At 37.2% G+C, this 27,134-nt stretch overlaps 3 protein-coding genes across 5 annotated transcripts; all 3 read right to left on the bottom strand.

Moving 5' to 3' along the window:
- Positions 1–637: 637 nt before the first annotated feature.
- On the bottom strand, positions 638–3,771 carry LOC147523864 (glutathione S-transferase T1-like). The gene is made up of 7 exons (XM_086600287.1): positions 3,612–3,771; positions 3,457–3,530; positions 3,302–3,362; positions 2,977–3,030; positions 2,068–2,147; positions 1,343–1,548; positions 638–1,112 (listed from the first exon to the last, which is right to left on the bottom strand). The coding sequence occupies exons 1-7, from the start codon at positions 3,674–3,676 to the stop codon at positions 903–905; spliced, it is 750 nt and encodes a 249-aa protein (XP_086456413.1). The 5' UTR covers positions 3,677–3,771; the 3' UTR covers positions 638–902.
- A 7,779-nt stretch (positions 3,772–11,550) lies between these two features.
- Positions 11,551–15,297, bottom strand: LOC147523865 (glutathione S-transferase T1-like). The gene is made up of 7 exons (XM_086600336.1): positions 15,157–15,297; positions 14,972–15,045; positions 14,757–14,817; positions 14,384–14,437; positions 13,366–13,445; positions 12,124–12,329; positions 11,551–11,898 (listed from the first exon to the last, which is right to left on the bottom strand). Exons 1-7 carry the CDS (start codon positions 15,219–15,221, stop codon positions 11,689–11,691), a joined length of 750 nt encoding a protein of 249 aa, XP_086456462.1. The 5' UTR covers positions 15,222–15,297; the 3' UTR covers positions 11,551–11,688.
- A 61-nt stretch (positions 15,298–15,358) lies between these two features.
- LOC147523866 (putative copper-transporting ATPase HMA5) lies at positions 15,359–23,541 on the bottom strand. Of its 3 annotated transcripts, XM_086600299.1 has the most exons (7): positions 23,393–23,541; positions 20,599–20,912; positions 18,112–19,503; positions 17,465–17,719; positions 16,669–16,791; positions 16,079–16,555; positions 15,359–15,925 (listed from the first exon to the last, which is right to left on the bottom strand). In XM_086600299.1, exons 2-7 carry the CDS (start codon positions 20,890–20,892, stop codon positions 15,509–15,511), a joined length of 2,958 nt encoding a protein of 985 aa, XP_086456425.1. In that variant the 5' UTR covers positions 20,893–20,912; positions 23,393–23,541; the 3' UTR covers positions 15,359–15,508. The 3 variants fall into 3 exon arrangements, with proteins under 3 accessions (XP_086456425.1, XP_086456440.1, XP_086456434.1); XM_086600314.1 differs by lacking the exon at positions 20,599–20,912 and having other exon boundaries at positions 23,393–23,514; XM_086600308.1 differs by lacking the exons at positions 20,599–20,912; positions 23,393–23,541 and adding an exon at positions 19,678–20,196.
- Between the last annotated feature and the right edge of the window lie 3,593 nt (positions 23,542–27,134).

Below are 27,134 nucleotides of genomic sequence, written 5' to 3' on the forward strand. Positions count from 1 at the left end.
CAACTTACTACACAAATGTAACTAATTAAGCAGGGGGATGGTTATATGAACAAAAAAGATTTGCCATTTAAAATAGGACGGTCCTGAAAAAACATAAAATCCTGTTAACCACTATTAAATATATTGAATTAGCCACAGTTCCAAACTCCACCAACAATTTTTTGTATAGATATTCATCCATGAAACGAATAATAGATCATTTTCCTCATAAAATATCAATTCATTTGAATATATCATCAAACCAAGTCTTGCATCAAGAAAAACAAAGTCAAAAATCAACGTTTATAATATCTTTTGTTTGGGTTCAAATAAATATTATCCAACATGTATGTATTATGCTTTTAATTTTGGGTTTACGGCAACTTTTGTGGGGATGGTGAGCATAAACGTGAATTCTGGTTGAATTACCAAGAAAGAACTGAGCCTAAAATTTAAAGTAAGTGACTGGTCAAGTCATTCTCCATTCAGTTTATTTTGTCATGTATATCCTCTTAACAAAAATTTAAAAGATCTCTAAATATATTGAATTCATCTTGTAAGTTCCATTCTATTATGAGTGGTGTTCTCCATTAATGTATATCCTTTAGATCTCAATTCATCTTGTAGGTCCACTATTATGAGTGGAGTAACTTTGGAGTCACTATAAGGTGGAGTTTATATAACCATCCCCATTAAGCAAATATATAAGTTCATTGAAAATGTCACACACTTGACACTTGCACATATAAGAGAAATTTTCCTCGACCAGGTACTCTAAGCACGAACAAGAGTTTGAAATAGATCGGGCTTATTGGATAGTACCAGAGTCTGCAGCCATACATTCGACTGGGAGCACTGGCATATTATAATATATCCTCCAGAATCTTTTCAACTAATTATTAATGGAACACTGGTTGACCTTCTCACAGCGTTGATGACAACATGGCCTTTATGCTTGATCCAGCCTCATTGTTTGCCCCAGTTGACTGTTTGCTAAATCTCGCTTTAGCTTTAAACAAAACTGCATGAACTTCATCAAAATGAGGACTTGTTGCAATCCTAGTATCCTCAATCCACTGCAAGACCTTCTTATGCGGGCTTAATAATCGTTTGCAGTCATTTTCATCCAAAAGCTGCAGTTAACCAAGAGTTGACTCAACAAATAAGAAATCCATTTCAATTCCAACATTGAAACATAAATAGCGAGTCAGAGAGTCAGAGAGATGTCCACGATGATATCCTATGTTTAGTTTGGTTTCTAAAATACGTAATGCTTATTAGAGCTCTATAATCCAAGAAAACTAAGCAGAAGGTTAAAAGAGTAAATATCCCGAATAAAAATAATTCAATAGACGAATTTTACCTCAAATTCCATGATTTCACAAACAAGGCTGATATCTGCAATAGATGGTCGAGAGCCACCCAGTAAGAAATTCCCCTCCCCTTTGAGCCAAATGGACTCAAGTTTTAACAGAGATGAGGTAAAGAGCTTTTCAGCTTCAGCAGCTTCTATTGGATTTTGAGGGAGACCAAGAAAAGGTGCTAGCACAGTATGGAGTACGTAAGTAGCTGTTGAGAAATAAACAGCATTAAATATTCATGAGACGGGAAGAGAAAATTATTACTAAGTGCTCTTAATAATAAATAGATAAAACCTTCACTGTTAGTGACTACTGCCTACTAGGGCTTCCATGGTTACATTTACAAAGAATGTTTGGAGCACATTTGTAAAAAAAAACTTCAAAATTATAAGGATTCAGCTTCTGGACCACCAATACTTGCACGAGTATGAACACTTTATAAGTGCATATAAATGTTATAAATAATTGGTGACATCACTTAGAAACCCTTTTGAGTAGGCACAAATACCAAACTTACTGCATGCCAAAGCTGACTTGCATGACATGCCAAGAGACACATTGTTAAGGACAGCATGATGCTTGTCATACTATATAAAAGAGCATAAAAGAATGCCATTCAAGACTTCAAGAGATTATAAGCAAAAGTCGATTCATCATAATGGTATGCTTATATAACGTACGCTAGTAAAAACTGGAATATAGATACAAAAGTTGGAATTTACACCACCTGCACCACGGCGTAGATTGGAATGATGCCAATCCAAGACTGAGTTAATTTTGGCTCTTTTGCGAAGATCAGCAGGATACCTTACAAAAGAATATAGAAAAGGACTTTCATAAAGACGGGATAGCAGATAGCATGTGATAAGAGCAAAGAGATAAAGTTACATGAATAGATAAGTAATAACATAGACCAAGTATGCATGAAGAGAGAGATATTAATTGCAGTATTGACCTATCGACTATTGTCTATGTGACAAGAACATTATCAAATAGATAGATAGGTTGCTATATTTTACTAAAAAGAGGAGAAACAAGATACAAAATTTAATTTCTTTATTAAATTGATTATGAATCCTGAAAATTAGTAAGATACACCAATGGAGATACTTAATGGATGAGTTCCGGGACTACATGGAGGATCTGGGGATTAGGAAATGATTCTCTATTTCATCTGCCTCAAACGTTTTTGGGGTCATTAAACAATCGACCCTCTCTGTTCATTTTGATGGCTGAGCTCGTACAGAGATGATCTCACGATCGAGTTAATTATAGAGGATCCATTGAAGGTTTCAGACTTGAGAGGGATGATGTACTTGTATATCATCTTCAAATCACACATGATAATGCAGTATTTGTATGGAATCGTGAGGAGCAGGTTAGACTGCTTAAAGAGCATTTTGGGTTGTTTTATTCGATTGTTAATCACCTAAATCAAATTCCACCACTAAATTACAAAAATTAAACCTAATCCACTCACGATGCCAGTGAGATTTATACCAGATCATAAACACACCCTAGACCACTCAAAGCTAATTCTAAGATAAAAAACAAAAATTGCATTGCAATGTTTTGGTTTAAACCAAGTTAACTTTAGCTAATGAGAAAGATCTCATCAAAAAGCAATTAAACTTACCAATTGTCGGCGACACCTGGGAAGGCACACGCAAGGTAGCTTAGAATTGCATGACTGTAAAATAGCCACAATTGAAATTGTCAACACAGAATCGACGTAACAAGTAGGAAAAACAAATGCGACAACAGCTGGCAACAAGTATATTAGTGAAAGAAACAGCATAATCATCTATTCACATTGTGACACAAGAAGAATAGCATGGTCTCATAATGTGAATTACTCATTTTCAAAACCAGATTTCCACAACAAGGAATTAAATTGTTATCACTATTTCATATGAGAGCAAACTAGAAAACACACACTCATACAAATATAATAATTATACCTTTCGAAAAGTTTAAACTCTCCATGGGCTATCGATGGAACTTGTCCCATCGGATTGATTTCTGAAACAATTATAACATATTCCAACTGTTAGAAACACCCATAGAAATACATAAGTAAAATCTTTTAAAGCCCTGATTAAATTAATGAAGGTACCTAGATATTCAGGCTTTTTATGTTCACGCTTGAATATTTCCACTTTATTTTCTTCAAATTCGATTCCATTTGCTCTGAAAAGCAAGAATACATTAAGTAAAAACAGTTGGATTATTGGGAAAATAAATTGAGAGTGAGAAGGAAATGAAGATTACTTGCAGAAAATGATAATTGCACGAGATGGTTGTGACATTCGATCGGCATATATGTTCAGCGTCATTTTTTCTTTTCTTTCACTCGTGTTCTGAGTTTTTAAGATACTCGAAATGATTGTCGGATGGATTACTTGTTTTGTTTTATAAGCCGACCAAGTACATTTGATGACGTCATTAGTGATGGACTCTAATGTTTTTACACCACATGGTCCAGCACAAAAAAGGGGGATTGACGTCATTAGTGATTGTCTAATGTTTTTTTTTTTTTAATTTCCGTAACTCACATGTATCGGACAAGGCCCAAAATATCGATATCGATCAATATATCGGTATACCTAAAAACCGATATATATTGGATATATCAAAAATATCGGATATATCTATTTTTGGTGACCAGTCCAAACTATTTAAAATATCAAAAATATCAGATAAATCAGAAATATAATATCGGAAATATCAGAAATATATTAGAAATATCGGATTTTATATTAAAAAATGGTCAAAAAGTCAACTGATATATATCGATTATATCGGAAATATCGATTATATTGATGATATAAAGTTTCATATCGAAAATTCCGATATATGTCGAAAAAAAAAGATTCAATATTCGGTGGATATATGTCAGAAATATTGATTTCGGTGTACCAATTTACCGATATATATCGGATATATCGGCGATATTTTGGGCCTTGGTACCGGGTGAGTGACTCTCAAACACAAAATTGTTGAAAAAATAACTTTTAAGGACACTTTTTTTTTTTCCCCTAACTATCATGGACCGGGTAGATGAAAGATCAAGTATATTCTTGACGCGAAATAAAAAATAGATCGGATAGATGAAATATCAAGTATACCCCTGACGTGAAATAATTAATGGCCCGGCCTAGACAAAACGACCTGGTGTATTTAGTATGAACAATTATTGTTTAGGGTTTAGGGTTTAAGAACTCTGTTCATACCTTTAAGCATGTATGAACAATTATTGTTCATACCCCCAATTACAAACATTATCTATGAACAATGAGTGTTCATACCTATTAAAGCGATGAACAATGATCCAATAGGTATAAATATTGATCTAGTTATAAACATAGATTGTTCATACCTATTTGGGAGTATGAAAAATCACTGTTCATACATCAACAATGTTCATATATCAAACATGAACAATCAAATATGAATAATGAGTATGAACATTGATTAGGTATGAACATTCGATGTTCATAGTTTTAGGTATGAACATTGATTGGATATGAACATTCGATGTTCATAGTCCTTTGATATGAACATTGATTGGGTATGAACATTGAATATTCACAGTACACAATATATGAACATTCAATGTTCATAATCTAATATAACACGGAGGAGTTAAACTGGTATTTTAAAAAAATGAATTTTTTTACATAAAGGTATAACTGACATTTAAAAAAAATAAAAGAGTCGGGCCAACTTATTTTGTCCTTGAGAGTTACTAAATTTGAAATCGTGGGTTCGTGAGTTAATAATTGCTAGAATTTAGTGTTGTGAGTTACTTTACAAAATTGGTGTCCTCAAGACTTTCTTTTCCCCGAAATTGGGTCTTCCGTCCAATTTCTTGCACAAAAAAAAATCTGCCGTGATCGCTGGTGGAGAGAGAGAAAAGAGAAGAGAAAGAGTTTGAGTCGTTATTTTATTTCTATCTACCAATCAGAATCGACTTCGAAAGTTTTTTTTTGTGCTGGGTCATGTGTGTTAGTTCTATCCTTTTTTTTTGGACTGTGAACAGTGGAGACTCGATCAAAGTCTCAAGGTTGCATATTGTTAGGTGCTGAACCTACAATTTTGCGAGTGCGGGCTTTTGCTATTATTTCGTTTTGTTGTTACTCTAGAAGCCCGATTTATAGAGAGGACAGTTTTTTTTTATTGTATAACCCAGAAGTATAGACATGGCGGGGGATACACCTAGAATAATAGAAAGAGTTGAAGAAATAGGCTGAAACAAAATCAAATAGACATTTGTGTCATTGTGTGTGTGAATTTTCGAATAAATGTCAGGTTTCTCAAAGCCCAAGCGAGCTCGTACAGTTTTAACGAACCTAAAACCGAAGGATAATAGTTTCTGGGAAAATTGTTAAAAAATGCTGGTCTCTTTCGCTATCAATAAAGCTCTGAAAATGGGCCCACATGTGGGGCACCGAGTCACCGACTAATAACTGAGATTCCATTCACATAAAAAAAAAAAAAAAAAAAAAACGTGAATGGTGCTGGGTGAATACTGAGGAAGATATTTATTTCCCTTATCAAAATGCCACGTGGACGAAGAAGGTGCTTGCCACGTGGGTGAAAGAGCGTTTATTCGACTGCAAGTTTCCAGCCACTGTCTTTCAATTTTACAGCAAAAATTAATAAAGCGCCACTTTATTTGACAAACACTAATAGTACAGTGTCCTTAAAATTCATCGACCTGAACTTGCCATTATAAGGGAAGAACTATCCAGTGAATTTCACCGACAAGTACTCCAAGGAGTCCAAACACCACAAACCAAAGTGACAACTGTAAAGGAGCGTTTTTTCCTTATATATATAGGAGAAAGAAGAAAGGAATTGGATTTGGTAAAGACCGAGTTCGCTAAGTAGCGAACTGTCTATGTATTTTCTCTTGATTCTGGGGGAAGAGAAGAATCAGGTCTGACGTAGTTCATGCAAGTGGTATTTATAGTTGTTGAGCATGAAGATCTACACAACACATGTAAAGATGAGTACAGTTGTGTGGTTGAGATCTAGGATGCATGTATGGCTGGTGTTAGTAGGAATCCCACAATAATGGAGAGTGGTTGGGTTGTGTCAGTACGGCTCTGGTAATGATTGCATCTGGATAATAGATGATGTCACTAGGTGAAGCGTTCTGCTTGAGGTCGTCTGTTCGACCTGCGTTACTCTGGAGCGAGCTGAAGGAGATCACCTACATGAGGCGAGCTGCTTATGAAGCGAGCTCGGAGGACGATGACATGAGGTCGGTTTGACACGTGTATAATATACATTGGTTATGTATATTAGTCCCTCACAGAGCCCCCTCTCATTAGGTTGTTCCAATTTTGTCGGGGCGACCTGATGAGAGAGTAATTCCATATGTGGAAAGCACGCAGAGTAGTAATTGAAGATGCAAGTGATGCTGGTTTGACAAGTACTGAAATGATCCTAGAAGTGTAGGTTCTCAGTTAGTAAGAAAGTTATAGCTCGAGTGAGTCGGATGCTTTAGTGAGCGTTCTGCACTGAGCTGATCTTAGAAGCATAGGTCCTCAACTTGTGAGAATTGATTGGAGTCTAGAATCGTAGGTCGTCAATTAATACAAATTGTAAAGGCTATGGAGCCCGATAGCTCGAATGAGCGTGGTAGCTTAAGAAAGTCTGTTGCTCGTGGATAGCGTATTAGCTTTAGAAAGCGTATTGCTCACGAAGAACATGTTAGCTTAAGAAAGTGTGTTGCTCACGGAGAGTGTGGTAGCTTAAGAAAGCGTACTGCTCACGGAGAGCTTGCTCACTGAGTTGATCCTACAGTTGTAGGTCCTCAACTAGCGAGAATTGGAGAGGCTAAGGAGTTTGCGAGCTCAAGAGAGCGTTCTGCTTACAGAGAGCGTGTTAGCTTATGAAAACGTATTGCTCACTGAGAGCGTTCTCACTGAGTTGATCTTAGAATTATAGGTCCTCAACTAGCGAGAATTGGAGAGGCTAAGGAGCCTGCGAGCTCAAGAGAGCGTTCTGCTCACGGAGAGCGTGTTAGCTTATGAAAGCATACTGCTCACAGAGAGCTTTCTCACTGAGTTGATCCTACAATTGTAGGTCCTCAACTAGCGAGAATTGGAGAGGCTAAGGAGCCTGCGAGCTCAAGAGAGCGTTCTGCTCACGGAGAGCGTGTTAGCTTATGAAAGCATACTGCTAACGGAGAGCTTTCTCACTGAGTTGATCTTAGAGTTGTAGGTCCTCAACTAGTGGAAATTGGAGAGGCTATGGAGCCTATGAGCTCAAGAGAGTGCGTTACTCAGGTGGGTGTCAGGACCCAAGTGAAGTTTGCTCGCATGCGACGAAGTGGTGCCGGCGGCTCTAGTGGCCCCGATTTGGAGATTGCGGTTGATAGCTAGCCTTGACAACGGGATCCGGGGGGCGACCTGCGGGGTCTTGAGAACGGGGAGCGAGGCGACCTCTAGGGTCATGACAACAGGAGCTAAGGTGACCTCTGGGGTCTTGATAGCAGGAGCGGAGGTGACCTCTAGGGTGTTGACAATAGGAGCGGAGGCGACCTCTGGGGTCTTGTCAACAGGAGTTGGGGAAACTTCTGGGGTCTTGATAACAGGAGCGGAGGCAACCTTTGGGGTCTTGATAACAGGAGCGGAGGCAACCTCTGGGGTCTTGATAACAAGAGCGGAGACGATCTCTGGTGTCTTGTCAACAAGAGCGGAGGCGATGACGCTATGTAGCGTTTGAGCTCTAGTGAGCGTTATACTCAGCTGGGTGTCGTGACCTGAGTGAGTCTGTGGGCATCCTGATTTGGAGATCGTCGTCAATAGCTAGCCCCAGTTTATTTTTGAAGTTTTAATTGCCCTATAAAAATGTGAGTAGCCCCAGTTCGGAGATTGTTATGGTAAACTAGCCCCTAATCCGGAGATGGCTGTGGCTAGCCCCCAGTTAGGAGCTTGATTGACCGATTCTAGATTTGCACTTATCGCTATAGCCAGCCTCAGCTCGGAGTGTAATCGTCCTGCAGTAAGTGAAGCTGTAGATATAGAAATTAGTAGTAGAATGCAAGGTTGAGATTTTAGTCAAACCCGTGCCCATTGGGCGTAGAGGTCCTGCAAAGTGGCACTCAAAAATGCCAAATATCAAATGACAGACGGCAATATGAGTCATTGAAAATGCAAGCAGTTACATGATCGAGTCAGTTCATAATGAATCTGTCGGCAAATGGTTGTAGCCAATCCCAGTTAGGCGATATTTGTTGCTAGTCTTGGACTGACATTAGGCGAGCTGTGTGCACGACCTGCTAGGAGTTTCTCCTGAAGTCATGACTTGTTAACAAAAGAAGATAGATTGGACCAAAGGAATAATACCGCCAGAGAAAGTATAAGAGAATGGCAAACAAAAGTAAGCAGATGATGGACCAAGATAGATTGTAAATTGCTCCACTGCATCACATGAAATACAGGGAGGAAAACTTGGACATCAATGTCAACATTCCTCGGCATATCATCCAAACTCCACAAAAATAATTGGCAGGTATATATTCATTGTGGTTTAGAGCTCTTTCCTTGCAGCTTATTAGAGAATAGAGTTAGAAATTGTTGGGTTACTACAGCTCTGCAAGCAAGAGCAATACACTCTCTGTCCAGGAGACCAACTAAGTATCCCCTCATGCCTTTAACGTGTTCCAAAACAACTGGAGGTTGCTCCTGACTCTGCCTATTCATGCGAGTTTGTGCAGATAGGAGACTCATATCTGGTGTTGTTGTCCACCACATTCGACCTTTTTCACTGATACATCAACGTTGTGAGCATATTGACGTCTTATAAACAGGTTGACATTTATACAAAAGAGATCCTAATAAAAGAGGCAGGGAGTCCTCGAAATTAACAATATTTTTGGTTGCCAGACGTCATTGTCTCAAGCACCCTGATATGTGAAATAAGCAGGTTGAAATGATCATATAAATGTCACAGGTAAGGCGAGATGCAAATCATAAGATCAGGCTAATAATGATATGTCTGATGTAAAGGTTGAGATCAAATATCAAAGATTTCAAGATCAGTGATGTAAGATGCAAGATGTAATTAGTGATGCAAGATACAGGATGCGATCAAAGCAAGATGCAAGATGTTGATATCAAAGATCAAAGATTCCAAGATCAGTGATTCCATCTTGAAACAACAAGATTTCAAGATCAAAGAAAACTAAGATGTTGATCAGAGATAGGTAGAAGATCAAAATGAAGATCTTGAGCAGGAAGCTAGGTCGCTCAAATCTTTTGGCGGGGGCCAGCTCGATCATAAATATGTAGTGATAATAGAATAACTTATCTTTCATGTACCGATTCCATGAACGAGCGTTTCTTTGATTGATTGATCGTATTTGATTTCTTCAGCACCACAATCCGCACCCTTCCTGGGCCTGGAAATAGAACCTGAATTGAAAGTGGCGACTTCTTTGCTCGATTTAGTGTGGCCGACCTTTTAATTTTGGTAGCTTGTCGCTTTTTGAAGTTGAGTGGTCGTCGGATATTGCTGCGACTTCTTCTTCTTCTGGTAGGCCTTGATGCTTCAGGCCTTCCTGCAACTTTATATATTTGTGGACTTCGAGTGTAAAGCTCAGATAACGTCTCGGGGCGCTCTTTCATCAGCGATCTGGCGAGTGCCGTGTTTCGCACACGGCAAGTGTTGTAAAATGCCAAGGTGGCGAAATACTCTTTCAATCTTGCTTTCATGCACAGTAGTTCGGCTTTGAACTGACCTAAAAATTCACGAATTGTTTCGTCTTCGTCAAGTGAGAGCTGGAACAGCGAGTCTAGATCAGCTTTCTTTCGTATGTTATGCATATACTGGCTAGCAAATGAATCGGTAAGTTGCTCGAAGGTCTTTATCGAGTCTGGCTCGAGTGAGAAGAACCAATCGAGTGCTCCATTCTTGAGATTAGCAGGGAACAAGCGACAATGGAGATGATCGAACTCTGGTGCACTATATAATGCCAATCTCTGGATATAACGAGCCACATATTGCCCAAGGCATGTGCTGCCGTCGTACATCGGAAAACGTGGCTGAACGAAATCCTGAGGAGAGGGTTTATTTAGTACATCCGTGGTGAATGGCGATGCACGGTACTTCTTGAGCATTTTCTGAACGATCTGGGTTGCGTCTTTTCTCACTGCGCTTTGACCGATTCTCTGTGATAGTTCGTTAATTTGCTGATTAACTTCATTGATGTCGTTCTCAGCAACGTTCCCAGCTAGTTGTTGTTGTGCGTCTACTTGTGCACGAAGAGTAGCATTTTTCTGCCGGAGCAAGGAAATGCTCTCATTGGTCAAACCTAGCTGGTTCACGAGGCTTTGAACTTGAGCTTCTAGGCTTGCCATGCTTCGTGGGCTTGAGACTTTTGGTTTTTTGGTTTTTGATTTGTGTGAATGTGGTTTCTCAAGTAATCAAGACCACAGACGGCGCCAATGTAAATGAGCGTTTTTCCCTTACATATATAGGAGGAAGAAGAAGGGATTGGATTTGGTAAAGACCGAGTTCGCTAAGTAGCGAGCTGCCTACGTATCTTCTCTTGATTCTGGGGGGAGAGAAGAATCAGGTTTGACATAGTTCATGCAGGTGGTATTTATAGTTGTTGAGTATGAAGATCTGCGCAACACATGTAAAGATTAGTACAGTTGTGTGGTTGAGATCTAGGATGCGTGTATGGCTGGTGTTAGTAGGAATCCCGCAATAATGGGGAGTGGTTGGGTTATGCCAGTACGACTCTGGTAATGATTGCATTTGGATAATAGATGGTGTCATCAGGTGAAGCGTTCTGCTTAAGGTCATTTGTTCGACCTGCATTACTCTGGAGTGAGCTGAAGGAGATCACCTACATGAGGCGAGCTGCTTATGAAGCGAGCTCGGAGGACAATGACATGAAGTCGGTAGGATATTTCTGTTTATGTTGGACACGTATATAATATATATTGGTTATGTATATTAGTCCCTCACAACAACAGTTATAAATATACAACTAGCCACTGTGCACGTGGTATCTACGTGGGCTCCACTGAGTTTTTAAAAAATATTATAAACGTTAAATTACTATTTTACCCCTCAAAAAGAAAGAAAAAAAACTGAGAATTACCAAATTACCCCTGAGACGTGCACCAAAACACTGTTACTCAACCCCACATTTTTATATGTATTAAAGATAAGCACCAACACCAGAAGCTTGAAGTAGATATTTATTTGATAGAATTATTAGTGTGCAATTCTGCATCCATATATCCTACTCAGGGCATTAAAAGAATATACTAAAATCCTTCAGAGTCCAGTTAAAAGATTACAGGAACACAGGACATCCACCTTACAGCTTTGATGACAACATAGCCTTTATGCTTGACCCAGCCTCATAGTTTGCTACACTAGACTTTTTGTTAAATTTTGCTTTAGCTTTGAAGAGAACTGCGTGAACTTCATCAAAATGAGGACTCGTTGCAATCCTGGTATCCTCAATCCACTGCAAGACCTTCTTATGTGGGCCTAGTAATCGATTGCAGTCATTTTCATCCAGCACCTGCATTTCACCGAGAGTTGAATCAACTAATATGGAACCATTTCAATTCCAACAATGAAACAGAAATAGCTAATCAGAGAGATGTCCATTAAGGTCTCCTATGTCTAGTTTGGTTTCCAGAATACGTCATGCTTATTAGAGCTCTATAAACCAAGAAAACTAACTTAGCAGAAGGTTCAAAGAGGAATTATTATGTATACCAATAATTCAACAGACAACTTTTACCTCCAATTGCGTGATTTCACAAACAAGGCTGATATCTGCAATGGATGGTCGAAAGCCACCCAGCAAGAACTTCCCGTTCCCTTTGAGCCAAATGGATTCAAGTTTTAACAGGGATGAGGTCAAGATTTTTTCACCTTCAGCAGCTGCTATTGGATTCCGAGGGAGACCAAGTGCAGGTGCCAGTACAGTATTTAGTACGTAAGTAGCTGTAGAGATATAAACAGCATTTAGTAGTTATGTGACAGCAAATTTACAGGAAGAGACAATTATGTACTCAATATCTATATTCTTAATAATATGGATGAAGCCTCCACAGTTAGTACTTAGTGGCTAGTGACGCTTGCATGGATACATTTACAAGTCACTAGGAAGTTTGGAGCACATTTTCAACACGGAAACTTCACAATTATATGGGATTAGCTTCTGGACCACAAGTACTTGCACGAGTTGGAACACTTAAATGCATAAATGTTATAAAGATTTGGTGACCAGCAGAGTGCTCCACCTGGATAATTCATTATGCATGCACCATTCACTTGTGAAAAACACTATGCATGTATTAAAATTTTAAGAATAAGATACTATGGGCTGCAATTTTTTCAAGTTTTTAATCCATAGAATCAAACAATCAATTGCCAAAGACCAAACCAAAACAATGGTGTACTAATTACACAGTTTCTGACATTTTCCATGACAAAATAAGGATAAAATGGATACCTTTGATCAAATTCAATCTAATTAGAAACATTAAGGGAAAGAAAAGTTGGTTAGTTATGGAACATGTTACCAGGTAAGAAATGCTAGATACAAGCTCACTTAAATACCCCTTTAAGAGTTCAAGAGAATATAGGACAATGTCAATTCATTATAATTGGTATGCTTAAGGATAGAACGCTGTAAAAATTATAGTAGCCATGCCAAACAAGCTTGGTCGGACTATTTTCCTGAATACATCAGTGTGATTTATTCATTATTATTCTTGTGTTCCTCTCTATTAGAAAGAAAAAGAGAACATGGCTGCATCAAGACACATATTAAAACAAAGCGTGTAACCTGTTTCGCATCTATGGAAAACTGGTTTCACTTTTCTTAAAAGAATTCAAGATCTTTTGAGATTAATCACATCGTGATCAACGGTCCAGCATACATTTGAAGCCCAGCTGAGGCTGAGAAATACATTTATGAAGATAATAACACTGGTAAAAAGGGCAAGTCAGATACACAAGTTGGAATTTACCTCACCTGCACCACGGCGTAAATTGGAATGATGCCAGTCCAAGACTGAGTTAATTTTGGCCCTCTTGAAAAGATCAGCTGGATACCTTACAAAAGGAATACAGAAAAAGCCTTTTTGGAGACGGGATAGCATGGGATGATATCCAAAACAAACAAACAAATAAATAAGTAAATAAAAGATAACGATCACAACTAGATAAATAAATAGATAGCATATATTATTTACCACAAATCCACAATGCATATGAAGAGAGAGAGAGAGAGATTGCAGCATAGTCGTATAGATCTATCGTCTATCAGTCTATGTAACAAAAACAATATCAAATAGATAGGTTGCTATATTTTACTAATAAAAGGAGAAACAAGATGCAGTATTCTTTATCAAATTTCTTATTTTATTTCTTATTTCAAATATTATAAATAAAAAGCTTATATGGAAAATAGCAAGATACAACAATGGAGATACTTTATGGATGAGTCCTGGGGCTGTGTGGATTGTGGAGGACCATTGGATTAGGAATGGCTTCATCTGCCTCGGTGATACTTCCCCATTCCCCAGCCAGCTTGTTCAAGAGTTTTTGGGGTCCTCAGACAAACGACTCTATCTCCCCTCTCCGTTCATTTTGGTGGCCTTGGTCGTAGGTAAAATAATCTCACAAGCTAATTATAGAGGGCCCATTGAAGGTTTCAAATTTGAGAGGGGCGATAACCTTGTATATCGTCTTCAGTTCATAGATGATCCAGTAGTATGTTTATGGGATCTTGAGGAGCAGGTTAGATGATTTAAAGGGCATTTTGGTTTCAGTGTTAATCTTCTAAATCAATATAGATTATTCTACAAAAATTTGATCGGATTCACTGACCATGTCAGCGAGGTACATACCTGATTGTGAACACACCCTAAGTCTTAAACCCCTAAAAGCTAATTTTATCATTGAAAAAAGAAATGATTTGCAATGTTTAAATTTATACCAAACTAACTATAGGTGATGAGAAAGGGCTGATGAATATAAGTTAAACTTACCAATGGTCGGCAACACCTGGGAATGCATAGGCAAGGTAACTTAGAATTGCATGACTGAAAAATAGCCACAATCAAAATGGTAAACACAGAATCATTATAACAAGTAGCAACAAGAAAAGCAACAAAAGGCAACGGAGATTGGTAAAAGAAATAGCTTGCATAGTCATCTATTCGTATATATAATTGAGATTCTCTTTATACAATGATCATTGTAGAAGATTAATTCACTGTGACCCCAGATGGTGATTGTTATTTGAAAAATAATAGCCAAGTTGATTGTGTCGCAGTGTGAATTAATCACTTTCAAAAGAAGATTTTCCACAACAAGGAACTAGTTTGTTATCATTACTCCAAACACAAAATAAGATAATACCTCTCGAAAAGTTTAAACCTTCCGTCAGCTATCGATGGAACTTGTCCAAGTGGGTTGATTGCTGAAACCATATAACATGTCCAACAGTTAGCAACACCAATTAACTATATACTCAACTACTCAAGTAAACAGATGGGAACAGTCTTTTCTCTCTCTCATAAAATTTGAGCTTTCACGCCACTAGGTTGAAGTTGGATTGAATTTGGTGAACTTACCAAGATATTCAGGCTTGAGATGATCACGTTTGGCTAAATCTACTTTAATTTCTTCAAAGTCAATTCTATTCACTCTGAACACCCAATAAAACAAACAACACACAATAAAAAAAAAAGAAAAAAAGAAAAAATCAATTGAAATAAAGATAAAATAAATGAGAGTGAGATGGAGCTTAAAACATTACTTGCAGAATATGATTATAGCCCGAGACGGTTGCGACATACGATCAGCATATATCTTTAGCGTCATTTCTTCTTCCCTTGTTTCTTTTGCACTATTGTTCTATAAGATAAAAGCCGCTAAGCATTTTATTGCAATTATAATGACGTTTTTCACCACTCAAGGTAAAAAATGCGTTTGGTAATTTGGTTTGTTTGTTCAATAAATTACAAAATTTACAATTAATCATCCATATTCCAATCTTTCTCAAACCATTTATTATTTTATTTTATATACACGAGCTTTATTAAATACGGAATATGTACATAGAAAGACCAACAGAAACCAACTTGAAAACACAAGGCAACCATAGATCATCACTCAATCTGGATTCCACGAATTTCAAGGTGGTCCAACTTCTTGGGCCTTTTATAGTTCTTTAACAAAAGAGAAGAGCAGACAACACTAACTGAAGAGGCTGCCATTGCTGCACCAGCAATCCATGGAGGCAGACGGAATCCAGTTGATGGGAAAAGAGCACCTGCGGCAATTGGTATGCTTAGAAGATTGTAACCCAAAGCCCAAATGTAGTTTAGACGAATGCGAGAGAAGGTTTTTCTAGAGAGGTCAATGGCAGTTATCACATCCTCTAAGTTGCTTTTCATGAGAACAATGTCAGCTGCCTCGATGGCGATGTCTGTACCTGCTCCTATTGCCATTCCAACGTCAGCAGCAACTAGTGCTGGTGAGTCATTGATGCCGTCTCCAACCATAGCCACAGTCAATCCCTTGCTCTGGGGATCAAATGAAAATTTTGAAATATAATCAGGATAGAAAGCTAGAACAAGAACATAATTAAGAGACGTATGAAATTTTGTGTTTACACCATAATGCTATACAAACAAGAGCTAATGCACAAATAATAGCCTCCAAGAAGAACAACATACCTGTAACTCCTTCACCTTTTCAGCTTTTGTATCAGGCTTGGCTTCAGCAATGATGGTTTTGATTCCAACCTCTTTGGCAATGGAATTTGCGGTACCCCAGTTGTCACCTGTCACCATAATGCTTTCGATTTTCATGGACTTGAGAAGTGATATGACTTGTTCTGCTCCAGGCTTTACTGGATCAGATATGGCTATCACTCCAGCCACCTGCCCATCTATAGACACTAGAATCCCAGTTTGTGCCATTTGTTCAGTTTCTTCGAGGATTTCTTCAGCTTCAACTGGAATAGCAATGTCAGACTCCAACATTAGACTCTTGTTGCCCACAATTATTTTTTTGTTTTGAACTGTGGCCTTCACACCATTTCCAGTAATTGAGACAAAACCTCGCGTTTCTGGCCAGACTTGATTCTCTTCTTCTCTGAATTTCTTGGCGTACTGGACAATGGCTTTAGCCAGAGGGTGCTCACTGTTCACCTATCATATTTAACGATTTCGTCAAAATCATTGCTTATCTTGTTAGCTTAGAAAAGGTGGAAAAAAGAGTATCAAGTTTAGCAAACCCAAGGCAACTTAAAAGCAAGGTGTACCTCGGTCGCAGCAACCAGTTCATAGAAATCCTGGAGAAGCATGTTTCGCAATAGCCTGGTGCTGACAACGACTGGCTTGCCAACAGTAAGCGTCCCAGTCTTGTCAAAAACAATGCAGTTTACCTACAGAGATGAGCTATTTGGTAAATACTCCATTACAGAAATATGGAGTTAGTGCCAATACCATATCTAGGACGACAACAGAAAGAAAAAGGGTCTTTCAAAATATTAGTACTACACAATGCTTTTTATTAACATGTACAGATTCTCCGTTCTACTTTAATAGTCGATAAATCAGATACACATGCTAGTTGTGTTTAGTCACATTTGTCCAAAGAATTGTTAACACAATCCAGTCTTAACAGAAAAACGTATGCAAGACAACACCTATTGGTGATTCACAAGTTTACCCATGCTTATATAAGATCAAATTGAATACTGGAACCTGTCTGCTGAATTCAAGCTCAAAGCATCATTGAATCAGCAACGTCAGCAAAAAATCATTATTAGGCAAGGAACAAGTCATCGAAAGATGGAAACTAGATGCAGATATCAGTTGAAAATATAAGTAGTCAAAATAAGTTATGCAGTTGGTCATCACATACCAATTTTGAGTTTTCAGAAGAAATTTGGATTTAAAAGCACAATTTAGTATCCAAGAGTTAGTTTGACAGATGAGAAAAAACAGTAGCAAACATATCTTTATGTCAAGTAACATCCGATAGTTACTTGGAAACATTTTCCCACCATTCTAGTATATAGTAGTCAGGAAGTTATAGAAAACTGTCAAGCTGACCTTATGGGCACTTTCAAGTGCTTGGCCACCTTTGATCAATACACCTTGAGAAGCACCAACTCCAGTACCAACCATAACTGCAGTGGGAGTTGCCAGGCCCAGTGCACATGGGCAGGCTATGACCATAACAGATATTCCAAACTGAAGAGCCAGCTGAAAGCTATCCATTGAAGAAGGTATCCAAGATTTGGGGTACCAACTAAGTTTACCGGCCATATACCAGGCGAGCCAAGTGGACAACGAAAGCGTAATGACCTGCAAAATTATAAGATATCATAAGATTCTAAATGGAGCTACACTGATTCAAAACAGATAGCAGACAAAATTATTCCTACGGTCTAACTAAACTCAGTAGGTCTATGAAAATTATTAACTTCACAATAAAGATTATTGATCCAATCCCCAAATGGTCCAACACTTGAGGAACACTGAATTGTAATGTTGCCTACAATAAGCTGTTAAAGAAAAAAAATGGTCTGTTATCCTTTTAGTCTTTCCATTTACTGAAATGTATAACAAAGTGAATTGGCTAAATTTATCCAAGAACAAATTTCTCGAACTTTGCGAGTAAAAAAAAAGGAAAAAGAAAGAGAGAAGTCTCCAACAAACTGAAAGGGAAGAAGAAAATGGCAAAAGCAAATACTAACCAGAGGCACAAAATACTTAGAAATACGGTCAGCAAATTTCTGAACTGGAGCTTTGGCCATCTGTGCTGATTCCACAAGTCGAACAATCTGTGACAGGGCACTTTCAGACCCAACTCGTGTTGCTTGAACATGTAATACACCATTCTCATTCAAAGTCCCTCCAATCACTGCATCACCCTTTTTCTTTGCCACGGGTCGGGCTTCTCCTGTTATCATACTCTCATTGACATGACTTTGTCCCCATGTAACAATTCCATCTGAAGCTACCTTTGTACCAGGAAGTACCTTAATTAAATCATTCTTTTGTATTAATCGACTATCAACTTCTTCTTCATTTGTCACATTTCCCTCAGTGTCAAGAGTTAACAGCATAGCTGTTTCGGGTGCCAAGTTCATAAGCTTTGCAATGGCCTCCGACGTCTTTCCCTTGGCTAACACTTCCAAGTATTTCCCAAGAAGAATAAATGATATAAGCATTGAGCTGGTCTCAAAGAAATCCATGGACTTGAAATCATGAGAAGTTGCTGCTCTTAGTACTGAATAGACTGAGTAGAAGTATGCAGCATTGGTTCCCAAGGCAATTAAAACATCCATATTTGCAGACCCATGCCGTAATGCTTTGTAGGACCCAGTGTAAAATCGTCGCCCACTGATGAATTGCACTGGAGTAGAGAGTATCCATCTTAAGAGCTCCCCAATACTCATCATATTCACTACTTTAGTGTCTAGTCCATGCTTTATACCAGGGATATACATGAACACCATGGATGTGAGAAATACTGGAATCGTAAAAATCAAACTCCAAAGGAAAGATTTGTAATACTGTTTAATCTCTTCCTGCCTGTAGGAACCTTTACCCTCTCCTTCAGGGTGTATCATTGCCGTAAAACGCCCGGATCCCGTAGACTCAATCACCTGAATGAAATTTCTTGGTCCTGTTTGCTCGGACTTATAAGAAAGGGAAACTTTATGAAGCATGGAATCAAATTCTATAGTTTCGACACCTGGTAATGCTTGAAGAGAATTTTGAACCATCCTCATTGACCGATCAGTGCGCATTCCATCTATTTTGAGTTGTATCTTGCTTCGATCTTCCCCTGTACTAATAAGTATAGCCTCAAACCCAGTATCCTCAATCGCTTCCATTAGATGGTTGTGGTTCACGATCTTTGGATCATATAGAATTTCTGCTTCCTCAGTTGCCAACGCAACTTGGGATTTTTGTACACCTCGAATACCTTGTAAGGCAGATTCGATAGTTGATGTGCAAGCAGTGCAAGTCATTCCTTTAATGCGTATCCGACAAATCTGGGAAGACCTCTCATTCACCTCCTCCTCAATCAGTGCAGCTTCAAAGCCAACATCTTCAATGGTTTCTCGAATAGTTTCCTCCTACAAAATCAAATTACATCAAACTGGTGTCTTAGTATGGACTGGTACAACAGAAGAATCCCTGCTATCAAACAAATATACATATGCTGAACTCTCCATCCACCTTTAAATCCTCATTTCAAGTACAACAAGCAGCAGCAACATCAGAAAAATGAATGTGTTATGAAATAATACCATTAGGGGCAGCAGTAGTAGGAGGTAATAGTAATCGTGATGGTAGTATGCCGTAGCTATCCTTCTAGTAGTACTACCACAGAGCAATCTTTACATGCTAGTATTAGTAAAGACTAAAGACTATCAACTTTGTCATGAATCCACCAATACTTTTATCTGTATAATTTGAAAAATGGCTCCAAGGACACGCAAATCGGCATCAGAGTGCCAATTATATGGATTGTTGGGTTTGGTCATTTGGGACAACTAAATAGTACAATTTTGGAGTAGGTTTCAGGTTGACAAATACTTATATCATACTAATATACTATTATATATGCCCAGATCTGCAATATGAAGACGCATAAATTTTTCCATAAAACAATTACTATAAAGTCAATCATTGTCTTCGAATGAAGAAAAGAGATGGCGAAAGAGTTCATGACTGTAGGCGACCTTAGGGCGCGGGTTGAGCCGAGGCTAGGCGGACCTGGGGGTGCTTTTGCATAGATTTTACCTAGAAGTAATTTTTATTTGCATTCAGAGTACGTAAGGGTAACTAACAAGCATACTCCCTGAAATTTCTAAATTAACCCTGCATCATACTGAACTGACTCAAATGATTCAATATACAACAATAATTGCTAGAATTGTTTGTTCTTTAGCTTAAAAATCTTAATTAACAAACCTTCATATTAATTTCTACTCTTTTACAAAGTAAGTGCTGGTCAATCAACTTTCCTTTCCAAGTTCCAATCTTTCTCCTAATTAAAATTTTCTAAAACTATTATAAGCACCTAAGCCAATAACCAATGCAAACAAAGAAAATTTCTCTTCTTGCATATTTTTTTGATCATGGCATGTTTCAAAATTCCAAAAAATAGCGTAAACTTTCACAAATCGAGCTTTTATCTCAAAACTGAATTGTATAACCGAACTTACATTTACGAAACTGGGATAAAACAGAACCTGAGCTCTATTACCAAGAACATCAACAGCAGCTTCACGAATACCAGGTAATCGTTTAATAGCTTTTTCAACAGAACCAGCACAAGCAGAACAAGTCATTCCATAAACAGAAAACAAGGCTTTGGCTTCTGATCCTTGAATGTTGTTCTCTTCTTCAACAGAAACACCCTTTGGATATTTAGGCATGGATGGGTAATGAGGTCTTGGAGTTAAGTCTCTAGTGCTTTCATTTCGTATGCATGACAAGGCCAAGAACTTGCTCGCCATTGTTGGTTTTTTTTACGTACCTTGAAATGAAAGAAACGAGGAAAGGTTTGAAAGTTTAAGCTTCTTATATTGTTTGTTTTTAGATAAAGCCAAATCACTAAGCGGTTAACATGGAATCAAATAAACAATTATACGCTGGTTCCTGCACTAGATTTGGAATTTTGCTTCCAGATTGATTGAATATGTATTGACTCATTTTTATTGGAAATAAATGTTCATTATTTTTATTATTATTACTTCTTACTGTCCCCTCCCATACTAAATTTTTTTTTTTTTTTTTTTTTTTTATAATAGCGTATCATACTAAATAAGTTTTGAAATCAATTGCAACGACGAGCATTTCTCCTAGGCAAATGTTACTCAGGTAGAAGTTTGACTTCTGCGATTTGATTAAAAAAGGAAAAGAATGCTGTCCGCCGCAGTGAAGAGCAAAACATAAATTAAAGATAAGTCTAAACTATTATAAAGATCGCGACCATCAGCTCTACAGTATTTTTTTTAATTTTTTTTTTTTTTTTTTAAAATGTAACTCTAAATCTCTTAATCTATGTTTTGACTATGGTATGTTCTATTTTTAAGTCGATTGAGAGCCAGTTGAATGGAGAGTTGTTAAATTGGATTGCTAAAAGGTGCCACGTAGATTTTTTAGTTTTTCCAGTTAAATTTGGCACCCCAAAATTAAAAAACCATTTCAATCACATTTTCTATTTTGAAGTGCTAAATGATAAGGATGGCATAGTTTCTGCTGTCCGTCCATTATTTTGTAACTTAAAAGTTGAATTTTTTTGGACAGATGACACAGTTGCTGCTATCTATCGAAATTTAACACGCAGACGGCAAAAACTATGTCGTCTGTCTCCCGAACTTATTATGACAGCTACCGGTTAGCGAAGGTCTTAATTTTGACTGGATTTTTGATTCATTCCAAATTTAAGACCCTTTTAGCAGCCCCCATTGAAATGACATTTTTGTAGTTGGGGTGCTATATTTGCCTTTAGCAGCTCATATAACCCCCATTGGACTCTTACAATATTGCTCTTCTATGCTTTAAGCAAAGTTATTGTGTTGACTATTGTACCCCTATTTTTTAGTCAATTGATGATATTGCCATTCTATGCTTTAAACAAAACATATGTTGTGCATGCATCAATCTAGTTTGAATAATTCGTGTATGGTCTAATAATTAAATTGAAAACTAATATAAATTCGTTCACGTTTAAGTGCAGATCGAGTCTTAGTTTGGAAGTAATTGGACCATCCAGGGCTCCAAGCACATTGTTTTGTTTAGGCTGAGTCCAATGGTGCATCACCCTCTATCTCCATTCCACCAAAAAATAATGTTTTGAGGATGGGGAGTCAATTTTGGTGTCTAATGGTTTGGATCATTCTACGCCACTTCGACCGGCGCATAATTTAAAAAAAAAAAATGCATTCCACGCCATTTTAAGTTGGCGGTTTGAGTTTTTACAAACCTTGCCATTTCAACTTGCGTGGAATACACTCTCTATTCCTCACTATTCCTCAATATTACTCTCTATATATGGAGAGTATTATGGAGATAAAGAGCAAAAACCACCGCCACTCCTTCTACTTTTGAGGGAATGGAGAGCCATTGCACCCAGCCTTACGCACGCTGTTGCTACATGACTGCATAGATATATATCGTTTTGTGTTAAACTCTTTGCTGAAGAATGACATCACATAATTTTGCCTTTGAGACATCACTGAGTGATACAAACTAGGTAAGTATATCACTTGTCTTGGAAGCCAAGTCTAATCATTAAGTAGCTTAGATAGATACCTTTTTCTTTGCTTAATTATATTTGGACTGAGCTACATACATTTGCTACATTTGATCCAATACCAAGGTCGCTAATCAACATTACAAATAAAGTACCATAATTGCCTCAGTTAACTTAATTGTAATAACAAAGAATCATACCCTTATAAATATCGATATCCATATATATGTCCGGCCATATTTTCCAATGTACATAAAAATATACCAAACATACTGTTAGAAACTTAGAATATATATATGTATTTCGATAAAAATTAGAATATAGGATATGTAGTGCGTTAGGAAATGAAAAGAAAAATAGAGGAGGAAAAATCATCCGGGTGTATACCGAAAATATCAATAAAAGTTACCTGATTCTTGCAAATATATTCTTACAAATATATATATATGTTGTGACATTTTATGCCATGCACAATTAGCTATAGTTACATGGCGACCTTTTTAGTGGTTATTTGTGTGTGTGAAAGTGGAAACTAACATGAAGAAAACCAAATTTATCACTGATTAGACTAACAATTAATCGAACTAACTATTGTGTGCATGGCCAAATTATGCAAGTCAAAAACTCAAGTGCGAAAAGAAATAAGTCGTTAAGTAAAGATAAATTAAATATATATAATGAAGAGGCTAAATTATTCTTTTTTTTTTTTTTAGGAAAGCTTTAAACGAATGAAGGACGAAGATGAGTAAACACATCACCTTTGCGCCAAAGAAACTACTGCATACTTCAAAGCTAGAGGCCTAGACACACAGCAACTACCACACTTTGTTGACTACTCTAACTTCAATTAACTCAATGTCTGTCGTTAATTAGTTACGTAAACAGTTTGTATTAAAAACTAAATCCTAGGTTTTATTTATCTGTTGCTGTTTCGCACTGAGGAGAGCTATATATTGCATGTTGCCACCACTTTTCTAGCTACCTTGCTTCTGGATTACTGATCGTCCTAGAGATTATCAGCCTCAACAACGCCAACACACTCTTTAAGAATCTAAAGGAATCATGTTGGGTTCTATATTCCTATAACTATTTTGAGTTGAATTAGTGAAAATGACATAAAATGTCCACGTTCATATTGTTTAAGCTAAGAATAACACAAACTCTTGCTGTGAATGTGTCATGTATGTGTATCAAATGTTGCAAGTAGGCTAAACGCAAATGATAAAAAATAAAGATTAAAACTATTTAAAGCTGACTTTCTGTTAATCGATCTTATTATATGTCGTATGAGTAAGATGGCAACTGATTAAGATTAGCACATCCTACTTACCGCTCAATTTTGGGCCAGCTTTAACCTGTTGTTAAAACTTCAGCCCGTCAAATGCAGCCATACACGCCATCTTTTTAAGGTATTCTTTCACATATTATATTCAGCCCGCTCCTTGAAGCCCAAGTCTAACACTCTACCACACAAACTTTTTTAACAAATATATTATACCGACTTACTTATTTGACTTATTATTTGAACTTACTGATGTGTTAAAAGTCTTCATAATAAAATGCAAACCAACGTTGTTCAAATAGTGAGTCCTACTAGTTGATTTAAATAGTAGGTCTAAAATGTAGGTTCATATAGCATACCTCTTTTTTTAATTGTTGGATCTGCAGCCGCCCATGTCATTTTGGGCCTTCCGTAAGACTAAATAAACACAATCTAATATGTCTAGCCCGTCAAATCCAACCCAAGTCCAAACGTCACCAGCCGCCAACTGCATTTTGGACCATTTCATTGGACCAAAATAACATATTCTGACATGTCCAGACAGCGAAATCTAGCCCCAAGGTCAACACTCCACGCCATTGGACGTCCAGCCAGCCAAACCCAGCCCGAGTCCAACAATCCATATCCACTCCACATTACCATCTCTACAACGAATCCATCTCCAGCCGCCCATTGCATTTAGGCCACTAATTATTATTTTTTTTGGTAAAGTTCACGCAATTGGAGTTGCAAAAAAACAAAGTATTTATGGATGCAAGAAATTGGGCTAGAGAGCCTGGTTTTAAAAAAAAACAACTTAAAAGCCGGACCAATAATTTTTTTGGGTTTTAATACTCTCTAATTTCTTTTCATCGGCATAAGTATTGTTTTATAGAAAAACATTAGAATTTGGGCTTTTGACTCGAGACGGCCCGCCACCTGTGATTTTTTTGAGATAATTTCTTTATTTTTTCGCCATTGCAAAATATAATTACTTATCAGATAAATAATAACCACCCTTAATTTATTTTTTGTTCTTCTTCTTTACATAACTTTTTTTAGTTTGTGCAATTATCATTATTTTAATCTCCTCTCAATTTAATCTCTTCTTAAAAACGCATAATGCTAATCCATGAGCCAAAACAATTCTTGATCATCTAATGAGCAAGGCACTGTTTGGAGAGCAATGAACAAATCTCTGCAGTAGAGGCAGCAGTGAAACCCACAATGATATATCATATCCTAATTTTTCTTTGGGTTCACATCAGCAAGTTTGGGCTCGCTGATATAGATTTAATGGTTTGTAGGAGCGATCGAGAATCATGAATGGGAAAGTATTGTTTGAAAAACTACATTTGTGTGTCTGAGTTTATTAAATTTCTTTGCATTACCCTTTGTATCACACCCCAAATTTTCAGACAATATTTAAAACAATTATATTTAATTATCTGAAAACCCGGGGTGAAACAAAACCCAAACCCCTGTTATCAAACACGATATATACAAAACTGAAATCTAAAGAAAACTAAAAGGAACAATCCTTAAATCACATTATTAAACTACAAAGAAACTAACCAACTCTATTACATTTGTCTCAAAACAAAACCATACCCTTCAGAAAATCTTAAAACCAGAAGACTCCAAGAGCAACTCCAAATCACGTGTTCTTATCCACTGCACTCCACCATCTATGTTCTCAAGAACACACCCACGTTGCAAAACAAAGCAAACATGAGTCAGCAAAATTAAATTTTTGGCCTGGTATGAGTAGACTAACAACAAAATATATATAATAATCTTTCAAATTAATAAATATAACATTACCAACCATTTCAACTTGGAAGACAATATAGTTTCGTTTTCCAAAACGGCGTGTAGTTTCTTCCCAAGTAAGATTTCACCCCAATATAAAAATTCCATGAATCTCATATAACAGTACTCATCATTCCCACTTGCCAAAATAACTCACAACATAAATACCACTTACATTCCATTTATTAAATGCACATATGATAACCTAATTAAATATGAGTTTGGTATACCTTACCTTTAAGTCAACATATCGTCTTAGGGTAAGATATTTACGTCCCTGCAGAAAAGATTAATAGATCCTACCCTCCTGCAAAACAGAGTTAGACATCACAATAAAATGATTTATCTCAGCCAGTCAAATTTCCATTCATAACCAAACCTCATTTAAGACATTTAAGTCTAATTGATATAACCTGGTTCGTCCCGCATATTCGGGGAATACCATTTAGCCATAAAGTTTGCGTGCATAACCATAGATCTCAGACAATCATAAGTCATTAATATTTTTGTAATAACATATCAAGTTATAGTTATTTCGCAGTCACATAGAAATCACAATCATTTACTAATATTATTCACAGTCACACTTCACATCCATAACATCACACAATTCATATACTTTTACTTAAAAACCATGTGTCTACTTATGAGAACGGGGAAATATCACAACCAAGGAGTACATTCATCCCTTGTGAGAATCAACTCATACAAACCACGTATATATTTCTCATAAGAAATCATATACATCATATGCAATAACTCCATCACACGTAAAATCAATATTTTACTTTACTTATTAATTATCTCGTTGATTTATTTATTAAAAGACACAACCCAACATTTAGTTCCTACTCCACGAATTGCACTATACACATTTGCCAAATCATATATATATCCGTGTGCCTTACTCACACCGAGTACAACTACAAGACATATGTCCCAAGCGGGATATCGCCTCCAAGAAACATACTTTCATCTTGTAAACTCGTAACTTGTGAGTCACAGCCATCTCTGGGCTTCCATACACATAATCACAAAGCCTCATTTGGGCATAACAAAATATCAGGTCATTCATGACACATTCAATGAATATCTTGGGTCATTCTTGCCACATTCAATAAATATCCATCATAATACTAACAGGTCATTCATGGCACATTCAATGAATACCTTAGGTCATTCCCGCCACATTCAAGGAATACCTATCATAACACTAACAGGTCATTCATGGCACATTCAATGAATACCTTGGGTCATTCCCATCACATTTAAGGAATACCTACCATAACACTAACAGGTCATTCATGGCACATTCAATGAATACCTTGGATCATTCCTACCACATTCAAGAAATACCCACCTACATTCATGTACATTCAAGGAATACAACCAACCCACAAGGCGAATGCATTAGTTCCTCTCTAAGA

The sequence above is a fragment of the Coptis chinensis genome, chromosome 1 (assembly GCF_015680905.1).
Source record: "Coptis chinensis isolate HL-2020 chromosome 1, ASM1568090v1, whole genome shotgun sequence".
Lineage (NCBI taxonomy): Eukaryota > Viridiplantae > Streptophyta > Magnoliopsida > Ranunculales > Ranunculaceae > Coptis > Coptis chinensis.

Bases quoted from the DNA above. Each gene is read 5' to 3' on its own strand.
- LOC147523864 (XM_086600287.1), bottom strand. From the start codon at position 3,676: ATGACGCTGAACATATATGCCGATCGAATGTCACAACCATCTCGTGCA. The intron at 3,363-3,456 runs GTACCTTCATTA...TAATTGTTTCAG, and splicing joins TAAAAAGCCTGAATATCTAG to AAATCAATCCGATGGGACAA. The intron at 1,113-1,342 runs GTAAAATTCGTC...GGTTAACTGCAG, and splicing joins GTGAAATCATGGAATTTGAG to CTTTTGGATGAAAATGACTG.
- LOC147523865 (XM_086600336.1), bottom strand. From the start codon at position 15,221: ATGACGCTAAAGATATATGCTGATCGTATGTCGCAACCGTCTCGGGCT. The intron at 15,046-15,156 runs GTAATGTTTTAA...TTGGGTGTTCAG, and splicing joins GCTATAATCATATTCTGCAA to AGTGAATAGAATTGACTTTG. The intron at 13,446-14,383 runs GTAAGTTTAACT...TCCTTTTGTAAG, and splicing joins CCAGGTGTTGCCGACCATTG to GTATCCAGCTGATCTTTTCA.
- LOC147523866 (XM_086600299.1), bottom strand. From the start codon at position 20,892: ATGGCGAGCAAGTTCTTGGCCTTGTCATGCATACGAAATGAAAGCACT. The intron at 16,792-17,464 runs GTCAGCTTGACA...TCATCTCTGTAG, and splicing joins CACTTGAAAGTGCCCATAAG to GTAAACTGCATTGTTTTTGA. The intron at 15,926-16,078 runs GTATGTTGTTCT...TTTGATCCCCAG, and splicing joins AAAAGGTGAAGGAGTTACAG to AGCAAGGGATTGACTGTGGC.